Source organism: Bacillus rossius, chromosome 1, assembly GCF_032445375.1.
Source record: "Bacillus rossius redtenbacheri isolate Brsri chromosome 1, Brsri_v3, whole genome shotgun sequence".
Taxonomy (NCBI): Eukaryota; Metazoa; Arthropoda; class Insecta; order Phasmatodea; family Bacillidae; genus Bacillus; species Bacillus rossius.
This window is the reverse complement of record NC_086330.1, coordinates 61,549,483-61,560,684: the sequence shown is the minus strand read 5'-3', so window position 1 is coordinate 61,560,684 and position 11,202 is coordinate 61,549,483. Positions and strand designations below refer to the sequence as shown.

At 34.7% G+C, this 11,202-nt stretch overlaps 1 protein-coding gene across 2 annotated transcripts in view; it reads right to left on the bottom strand.

Annotated features, from left to right (window-relative positions):
- Positions 1-932: 932 nt before the first annotated feature.
- Positions 933-11,202, bottom strand: part of LOC134536593 (nephrin) — a 271,114-nt gene continuing 260,844 nt past the window's right edge. For both annotated transcript variants that reach the window (XM_063376362.1, XM_063376370.1), the window contains exons 17-18: positions 9,350-9,500; positions 933-5,332 (exon numbers count right to left, since the gene is read on the bottom strand). In XM_063376362.1, the coding sequence (XP_063232432.1) occupies positions 5,025-5,332; positions 9,350-9,500 (459 nt within the window). In that variant the 3' untranslated portion in view covers positions 933-5,024. The remainder of the gene's footprint in view (positions 5,333-9,349; positions 9,501-11,202) is intronic.

Below are 11,202 nucleotides of genomic sequence, written 5' to 3'. Positions count from 1 at the left end.
AATTTTAACATTTTGTAAATTTCTAAGTCACTTTTTGAAACCTTAGCAGGTAGATTTTATGATGAGGTTTAACATAACATTTTTGTGATTTTATCACCAATTTTTAGGTTTTTATTTTCCATTTTATGATTTCCCTAAAATAAAGCATTTTTACATCAATTTCAGTGAAATACCTTTTCAAGACATTTTTTTAGGACTTGAAAAATTTGATATATATTATAATTTGTGTGTTTATGCAGTTCTTTTCTCCATTTTAAAAAGACATGCTTTTATTGTTATTTATTTTTTAAAAGTATTTTTGGTGTTAATATTTTATACTTTGCCTGTATTAAGCATTCCTGCCTTTCTACTTCCTGATGTTAGAAGTAGGTTTCTTTAGACTGCTCTCATTTCAAGTTTACTATCTGGGGTTCTCATCTGCAGAACTTGCAGAATTGCCAGGTTTTTAAAACCATTAACCCTCCAGCATACTTATAAAATTCCTTTAAAAAAATTATAAAATTTCTTTAGCACTACATTTATAAAGTAAATTTTTTGGCCCTTTTAACTAAAGAAAAAAACTTTTAAACCCTTTTTTGCTCTAAACATTTTACACCGAGAGATTTATTCAAGCTGGCAAAACTGAACATGATTTTCTCAGCTGATTTTCCTTTATTAAGCACATTCTTGCTTCCAAGTCACATAGCAATAGGTATGCAATCACTATGGGTTTAATAATTTATAGGGTAGAGATCAATCATTCCACGAAAAAATACAGTTTTAAAAAAGACTAAATAGAGTAACAAAAAATAAAACTTTTTTTTGTTTATCTTCAAACGTAATGCATGCCTAAATATGTTTATGAAAACATTAAATTTAACTTTGTTGTATAAACAGTTACTAATTTTTTTTTTTAAATTTCTTTGTTTTAGGAAGGAAAGAAAAGACTTTCATTGTGACACTTTAAGAAACATAATTATTCATTTCATTTTAAAGACATTTTACTATGAAAGAACATAGACGAGTAGGCCGACAAAACAATGGAACTTCCTTTTAATGTAGCAATTGATGCAAAAGAAGAGTGAGATGTCAAACATCTAGGTCAAAGTTTGAATAGTTTTATTCCCTTTCAACACAGTAACAGAACTTGTGTGGATACTGCATCATATATTATTTATATGTACACACGAGTTTATTATATACAATTTTAAGCTTAAAAATGTGAGGTCCATATGCAATACCCACACTAAAGTCTAGTTTCACTTTCCACTGGACAGGAGACATTTATCTTTGACAAGGAAGCAATTAAAAACTTCCTTCAACAGCCATGTAAATTTTCAAAATACGTTTGCATTCAAATCGAGAGTCGTACAATTTTCAAAACGGTTAGTACTGTACAAACAAATCACCACTGTTTTTCTCACTTACACCAATTTTAAAAGACATATGATCTTGTAACACAATTTCTTTTAACAAACAAATTACTTTTTTTTAATTTAAAGTTCTTGTGGATAAAACAGCTCCTTTGTCCCCATGTTGCGTGGAACATCTTAACACACACATAAATGCACTCCCGTTACTCACATTCATATATACAAATTTACATGCTCATAGGCCTTATACAGTTAAGTTCAACAGGCAGAAACATTCTGCTAAATTACGTCTGAAAGGCACCAACACTGTCAGTTTGTAGTTCTTAGAGGATAAACCATGGTGATTTGAATTCATTAAGAGTTAAAACAAATATTTTAAAATAAATTTTCAGTATTGTCACCAACAATTGTTACTGTTTGTTTCTGTATGAAAATGAAATTTTCACGTACCAGATAACTCTGTTGTTAGTTTTAGGATGTAAACTGAATCCTAGCATGTCTACGCTGACGTGTTGCTGTCTTTGGACGAGTTATTTTTGTCCATACACTTTTGGCAGCAGCACGCACACACACAAACACAAACACACACACATATATGCTCTTGTGGTTGAGCATTATTGTGGGTTTACTCAAAAGCCAATTAATAACAAGGCACTCCATTTGGTTTTGGCATCGGTGTTGCAACAGCTGTTACAATGAGTTTCGTGACATAACTGCATGCAACACCAGGTGAGGGAAACTAACAGACATGCACATTTCAGAGTTGCATTGCTGCATCATTAATCTTATTGTTATAGTTTCATCCAAGCACATTTTTTTTCCTTAGTGTTACTGATAACCACCATAAATACAAGTACTATTAATATTATTCAAAGGAAAAAAGTATGGAAGTAACATAACAATAATAATTAACATTTGTAATGCACAAATTATTTATTGTATTGTTCACAAAATCCCACTTGTTTTATGTAAACAAGAACAGATTATGTGTGGAAAAGACAGTTGGATTTTGTGAGATTTAGAGTTTATTAATCTAAATAGTTAAAAGAAATTTATTGCATATCATCTGCGCTATTTAAGTAGACGTATTGATGTGACACTAAACAGCGCTGGTATATTCAACGTAAGTTTTTGAATGTATCTCTTCATGTGCACACACATACATTCAGTTCACACACACACACACACATATTAATGTTTAGAAAAACAAGGTTTGAAAACCCACTATTGTGGATACAAAAGAATTTTTACAGTATGTATAGTAAAAAAAAAAAACTATATAATGGACACCTTAACAATCCACATAATGAAAAATAATGAATCTTATAATAAACATTTTTAAAGAAAGATGCTTTCCAGTTTGGTTTACAAAGAGTATAAATTATATCAGTTTTATATCGCACAGTTGTGTGTAGCTTGTAGGTTGCATGGTTGTGCACCTGAAGCAGTGAACATGACAGGACTCCGCAGATTCTAGAAAACTAACCGTGCCCCCAAATAATGAGTGCATGTCAGGGCGATAATGTGAATCATTAAGTATTCCTGTGAGCAGTATTGCAGCATTTTAAATTGGTTTTGAAGATAAATCTTTCTAATGTTTTTTTTTTCCCCTTTTACCATCGCTGTTGGGCAACCTGAAAACCACATATTTTGACAGAATTGTTTTCCAACATGTTTTTAAAGAATATTTTGTTATGTTTTGCTCACCAGTTACTTTAATGGCTTTTTTTCTTCATTGGTTATTTGTGTGCCTTGAGTTTGAATGAAGTTACGACTGAAATTTCACTGGATGAAAGAAGATGATAAACACATCAGTGATTATTTGAAGTAAAAAACAAACATGGGCACACCATGATTAACACCCTACACCAATCAAGAACACTGTGGTCAGCATTACGGTGAGCAATCGGAAGTACCCAAGAAAAGTGTAGTTTGACTTACTTTTGCATAAACAATCTTCACTCAATGTAAACTCTCCTGTACCTGGCTGCAGGCAACTGCAGGCTGGCCAACTTTAGGGATGAGCTGGGCAATAGTGGCTCAACTTTCTCCCTCATTACTTAGCCCTCAATTAATTTTTACAGTCAAAAATTTTACTTAGTTATTGTGTGGTTCAATACTATTATTCAAAGGAATTAGGTTTAGTTTGAGAAAAGTACTAAAACGTGCCATAATGTGTTCACAGTTGTAAAAATAAATCCAGTGTGTGTTGTGTGGTTCTCAGATACCCTCCAAGTGAGGAAGGGAACTCCTGATTCCATTACTTGCATCGGGAAACTGGAAGGCACCTTAATAGTGAGAGAGTTTCTATTTCTGAAGAAGTAATTACTGTGTGTCAGAAACATTTTTATACTGTCCCAAACATGCGTGCACATTACTTAGTGTTGTTTTGATGGAAGGATGAAGGGAGTGGAGGGGTGGGAGGAATTTGTACAATATACTAAGGGGTATAGTAAAAGCCCTGTCCCCGGAAATTCATTTTTTCCTAAATATAAAACGTTTTCACCACACAATCTTTAAGCTAAGCTTTGACAAAATAATATGTCATATTTTAACAAATAATCTTTGGTAGAATGATGAATAATCAATTTAACATAAAATTAAAGTATTTAAGGTTCTATTAATCTACAGTATGAAACACTTAAAACAAAAAAAAGCATGATTTACGCAACTATTTATAAATCACTTGTAATGCGTGACATCAATTTGTGTGCACTGAGGGGAACATATTATTAGGAGTCATCTACATATGCTAACATATAGACTGAGTGAAAGAGTTTCGAGTTCCTCCTCATTGCAACAAAATGTGTCTTAACCAAAACCACCAGCACGATGCTTAGTATCTTCTCAGTTAACATCATCATATCAATCACTTTTTAAGTACAAATAAGAAATTTGAGATCAAAAGACGTCAACCAGCATAAACACTTAAAAATGTGTTCACATCTATAGACTGAATTTTCCCTCAGATTTAACCTTAATTTTTTTTTGTCATTGCAATATCTTTTCCTCATTCACAGTTTTTGAAGGAAGATAAACTAAAATTAATTAAACCACTTTGTTTATGCACAGTCACATGCAAATATTTATCATACTTGCGGATTCAAAAAAATTATTAATATAAAGCTGCAAGTCCAACTGAAAACATTTTTCTCATAAAGTACCTCACACATGAAAATTTCACCAACTTTCCTAGCCAAACGCCATGCAAGTACAGTTTTTTTTTTCACTTTCGCAAATACGTTTCTTTCCAAGCAGACACATGCATAAGAAGCCTCATCATAAATATTCTCTTGTGTAAAATGTAAATGATGCAACAATACTAGTTTGTTCCTCTTGCCTCCTTCCAAACTTCACAATGTTAACAACACGTTCAACAGTCCACTTCACTCGAACGTAACTTGTGAATACAGGGGTTCTACATATTACTAGTAGGTTTACATGCGTAACCACGAAACGAAGCATCAAACACAGGCGACAGTCGCTCACCCTCACGACGGTCGGGCTCGGCTCGCCCCGGGCCCGCAACAACACAACACTAAGTGGGTAAACGTCCAACTAGCACATCGGAAGAGCCGCTAACACGGAAGCCTTCATCTTACATTGTCGGCGTCGAATCGTTAGTTTTCAAACACTTTGGCATCGGATTGAGTTGGCGTCCGCTCGGCGGGATCACACGAGGTGTCCCTCCGTCTCTATTGCGGCAGGGTAGCCGAGGCTGGGGTTGAAGGTGGAGAGCAGCGGTGCGGGGGGCCCGTTCTGTAGCGGGGGGTTGTGGGAGACGGTGACGTCCGGGGGGACCACGGTGCCCCGGTGCTGTGGACGGCGCAGTGAGCCCGTGGCTGGAGCCTGCTGCGGCAGGTGGTTGTACTCCATCTGCGGGGGCGGGTAGGGGATGTAGCGTGCATCGGGGGAGATGTTGTAGTAGGGCGTGTCGACCGCGTGAGGCGGGGCGAGGGCGCTGTAGTGCATCTTCGGGCCTGAAACACACAACACACACGTCACATCAACACTACAGCCTCTTGCTTTGTTATTACATAGAAGTAGAAGGGGTTGCATATGTAAAGCAGTTCATCATATTGGCAAGAAAACAGTACCATGAAACAGTATTGCAGCCATTCCAAATTATTGAACATCAGTTATATTTTAACTAGTGATGGATAAATATCACAAGAAATGAAAAATACTAACTATGGTTTTGAAACATTTAACCTGTTAATGTTTTATTCATGAATTAACAGTTAATAAATATTGTAAATTAATTTATATAATTACATATTAAAAGTGCAACAATTTGGCGAATGGTAACAGAATAGGTATGAAGAAAAAAATTCCCCAGAAGTTATCAAAGTTAAATTTTTTAATTTACTTTATTTCCTCTAATATTTTTATTTTAATCTATGTTCCTCGAATATTGAATCCTTCGAATACTAAGGATTTGATGCTATTTGAGGACTAGAGTGTTTTACTGGCCCATCGCTATTTTTAACGGGAGTACCTAATGTGAAAGTAAATCCTCCAGAAAAAGGAAACAATATACTGTACTGAAATAAAGACTGACAGCAACGATAAAAACTGAGCGAACTAAAAATGCCAGCAGCACAGTAATGCGATATGGCGGTGAAGGTCATTAGCCGGAATCCATCCAAAAACATATGAACGTGAGCGGCTCAATTGGTGCCAGATTGCGGAATGTGTCGAAACTCAGAATGCCACATTAAGGGGCCCCGTCTTGTCAGGGGTGTATCTACGTTAGTGAGACGGGGTGATAAGCGCGACGCTTGCTGGTGCTTTTAGCACGGTATCTCCTCTGAACTGGTGTGCAGTCTTCTCATTTTGCATAGGACAACCATGAAATTTAAGCGGTAACCATAACAATATATGGAGGGGAAATGAATATTAAGGTGTGCTGCAAGTCCATTAAATACTTTCAAGAATCTGTACCAATTGTTTTATGCGTAAAAATTACTCTGTAAAAACTCCTTTTACCATTTTAACTCTTATAAAAATAGAGTTAAAAAATTTAATCCTGAAACCTAACTACTTATCGGCCCTCAGCGAACTCTTAAATGCTGTTCGTAAATAGACCCCACTTGGATATCTTCAGTAGTTTTGAAATTGCGTGGTTTTCTTGAAGCTCTGCACAATGTGTGCCCGGGTAGTTGGGGCCCTTAAAGATTTTTCACTGTAGGTAATGAACAATTATGTACTTTATGTTTCACTAATATTCTGGAAAGAACACAGCTTTTAAAGCATGTAATTTCACATTTCTACCATCATAATGGAATCAGACTGTTTAAAATAAATGCAATCAGTAAGCACTTATTTAAAGTGTAACATTTTTTAATAAATGCTATACCTGTCCCAGAATTGAAATCCGCATGAGACACAAATTACAACGTTGTAGGTAATTTCATGTAAGTGTGAAACTATTTTTATGTGACAAACAAATTAAGTCACATACAAATAAGCTTTAAAATTTTTTGTAAGTTAACAGAAACACTGCCATTATTTTTACTGTATCAAGCATTGGGGATGCGATGCAGTTTAAATCTCTTGCTCATAGAAACACATGCCACATTTCTTGCTTGTGGAAAAAACAAAGCCCAGGGAGGACCTGACGAGAATAAGCCTAGAATTGAAGAGGTTAGTGTCCTGAAGGTTTCCATCTTTGAGATGCTGAGCAAGCCTCGCTTGTCCCACAACTTGGACACCTGCACCAGTGCAGTGCTGACTGTGTTTACAATGCAACGAAACAGTCTTGCCAGCATGGCCACTCCCCTTTGAAGTGTGCTCGCTGGATCTACGTAACAATCAGGAGCGCACGCCATATTTCATTGCGAGGGGTGTGGAGGGGAAAATATAACCTCTTTGCCTGCTGTTTGCTTTCAAATTCTTTTGTTTTGTTGGTGGAAGTGATAGAATTGTTTAGGGCTCCAAAGGTTGGGGTGGGGAGAGATCTATCCTCCTCCTTCTCCATCACCCTTAAGCATATGTCCCTGGTAACAATATAATAGAATGTAAGTATATATATGTATGTATTACTTTTCTTCCTACAAAAATTATAAGAAAAAAATCATGTTGTACTTCAATTCTCAACATTCAAAGTTATCAAATCTTCAATGGATAACATGAAAAGGGGGGGGGGGGGGGGGGGGGCTATGTATTCCTTCCTAAAGTTATAAAATAATATGCAAGAATTCGGTGAAGACAGTATGTTATTTTAGATTAAGTTTATAATAGTAATTTTTATTATAAGTAAAAATTAAATGTATTATGCCTACCTAGAGTTAAATAACCACATCAAGGGACTGAGGTGTGTATTACAAGTTATAACACATACTTAAATAAGTAAGTTATTGACTAAAAATCAGGTTGTGAGACTGCCTGTGGTCTAAATAAGATTTACACCCTGTTAAATCTTCAAAAGTATACTCTGAAATAGTTTGGTTTGGTTATTTTTTATTTTTTATTTTCAGCTGTACCTTGTGATTTGCAGAAATATTTTGGGGAAATCTTGCAGCTTTGACTGAAGTCAAAACTATGTTTTTAAAAATATTCATTCATATCTAAAACTAACATATATATATTGAGTCAGTACAGTATCTACTACTTCAAAATCATAAGTACTTACATTAAAAGGAAGCAGTTAATCAAGATGAAAAGAAAGGTCACCAAACACAACATTTAATGAACTGAAATAATAATTATTATTGAAAGATTATATCAGAAGTATTAGTGAAAATGAATGCAAGTTTTTTAAGGTAAATTATGCCATCTTTTCATCACCCGACAGTTTAAACATGGATTAGCTAAAACTGAAAGAAATACAGTCTCAAGATTAAATTTTTTTTGTGTTAAGATGTGTTGCTTATTTGTTTGCAAAAAAAAAAAAATTAAGAATTATAACATCAAGAATTTGTAAACTTTTTTTTACAATGTTATGTATGTTTTGCTAGCATAGATTTCACATCACAAGATGCAAGTGTCTACTGCCTCTCAAAGTAACACCCAAGTAGCAACTGATATTATAATCTACACGATCTCAAATAGTGCAATTTGAATTACCTTACACAATACAATGGGCTCTCATTTGACAGGACCTGGGTTCGAGTTGCAGTACACCCATCCGTATTTTCAGTTTACCATAGTTTTAGAAATCTCCTTGGGAAAAAGCTGGATGGTCCTGTACTGTATGCCAGGGCCTGTCCGTAAGGGCCTCTTTGTCAATGGGAAGTAAAATTGAAATGAATAAATAAATTAAACTAACAAATTAATCACACACTTTGTCAATATACATAATTTTTTTATATTGTAACTAAATTTTAGAAATTTTTTTTTGCGATAATTATTTCCTATAATTATAATATAAATGTTTAAATATTTTATAATTAATAAATGTAAATTAATTTATTTGATAGCCATAAAGTATGATGTCCACTAGAATGTGGGTTCACCTTTCAAGGTTTGATAAACTCCATTATCATTCAGACATAAATTGTCCACTTCAGTGAACGAACAGACTAAAAGTGCTAAATTTTCAGGTTAGGCTTTCAGATGTTTCATTGCTTTCATACAGTAAGTATACTTTACCTGCAAACCCACGGTATCTTCAGTAGGTCAAGAAACTCATGAAAAAGTAAAGGAACATGGAGTACTGCAATAATAATAAACTGCAATGGTGCTAGAAGTCTTCAAAACCTTTTAGCTTCTAGCACAATTTTTCCAACTCACATTTCGGTTATAGACGCCTCCCTTCAGTTTATAACCGCACATTATATACAGATGAATAGTTCAAAACTGTCCACTAAAAATGTGTGTTAATCGTCTCTGAAAACCTTTTAGCTTCCAACATAAAAATAGCAATTCTAATTTTACAGAAAATCACCCTGTAATATTTAAAAACTAAGCTTCAAAAGATGTTATTATGAGTCCTGAAAATGTCACAGAGTTGTAACACAGAGCTGTTTAGAGTCTGTAGCGAAGCATGTGCTCACCATCAATGGTGTGGTTGTAGACACTCCTGTTTAGGTTGTCTGCTTCTTCGTGGTGTTTTGGCTGATGCTGCAGCTCATATGTGGGGTACTGGTATGAGTACTCAGTTTGGTCTATCAGGTACGTACTGGCCGCGGGCTTGGTTCCATCCTCCTGGGGCCACAGAGCAAAACAAACCATCTGTCACAGTGACAGCTGATACTACCGGTACTGTGCGGGAGGCATCTGAACAAATACCAAACGTTTCTGCTCTTGTACTGACCTCTGTGATTTCATCATACAACTTATAGTTAACACTCATGTGTCCTTCCCCCATTTTTTCCCTTATTATGTTTAAGGCCATGCATCACCCACAATGTTGGATTGCTTGTTTCTTGGTGGTTCCAGATCTTTACGAAGAAATATTTATGAAACAAAACTTATAGAAGTAAAGTTGTATGCATTGCTCAGCTGCGGACACACACAGAAAATGAACTTCTAGAGAGTAACTATGATGCCGATAGTGCAGCAAAAATTTTAATCAAAAACTGACCGCTAAAATGTAATATGCAATGCTCATATAGTGAAGCATCCTTACGAACTGCAACAATCCAACATAGAAGGTGGCATTGAGCTGTAACTAAGAGCTGGACGAATCTCAGTTTTCAGGCTCCAAACTGAACCAAAGCAAACCAGATAAAATATTTAGCAAACAGAACCGGTGACATTTATTATTCTGACAAATGCTTGACAAAATAGATGATAAAAAATGAATATTTTAACTTTTTGTGAAAGTTTCAGATTTTACATAGGTTTTAATAAATTATACTGACAACTTTTAAAATTACTACCAATCTTCAAACATTATTTGATTGTAAAGCTTGCTTAACTTGAAATAAAATATAAGTAAACAGAACAATTATGGTAACCACGTTTATTATTGGCAAAATACTGAAATATTTACCATCGGGTATTGAATTCATGAAAGTTCTGCAATAATTATCTTACAGAAATTTACTGGTAGTAACAAACTTGTAGTTATGGGAAGCTATCCTAAGATGGTTACGAGAAAAATTAGAATATAACATTGAATATCTCTTTCAGATCTTTAGATCGAATTCCATGAATGTTGTTATCACCTCAGGTCCAATAAAATAAAATTTTCGTATTGTACTTCTCATGTCAAACTCATTACATTTGAAACCCATTTAATTTTGTAAACAAATGTTCTGAACTTAATACCGAAATATTTCTGAGCCAAACCCATATATACTCAGCATGGTTCAGTAGGAATTATTTGAACTTTGCCCAGCACTAATTTTACATATACCACTGCCTAGTCGACTTTTCACATATTTTTATAAACAAACAGAATGACATAATTCAATGATTATTCATGTTTCAAAATCAAATAAAAATAACACATTATGAAGAAAGAAAAAAAGTGCTATTTAGAAATTTTGGAAAAAGAAACAGTTGCTTGAAACAAAACTGAAAAATGTTTAGAAACATGTTCATTTATATTTTTAATAAAATGTGTTACAGTAGAACCCCGATTATCCGCGACTCGATCATCCGATTCGCGGATTAACCGCGATTTATGTCCATCAAGTCCAATTTTTTAGTTACATATAACCAATGACTCAATATGTATGTAAATGTTAAAATACTTTGCAAAATGTATGTTGGGCAAAGTACTTTTGACTCAGTCATGTTTATATACAAAGAAAGTTAAAAAAAATACTAGTCGATACATACGTATGTACATACTATTTTTGTGTTCCGTGTTACGTGAATAGATTATACACCGGTGCGCGATTCCATGTCCGCATGACCGGACTGTACACTCCCGCACGCAGCACGGCGCCGTGCCACA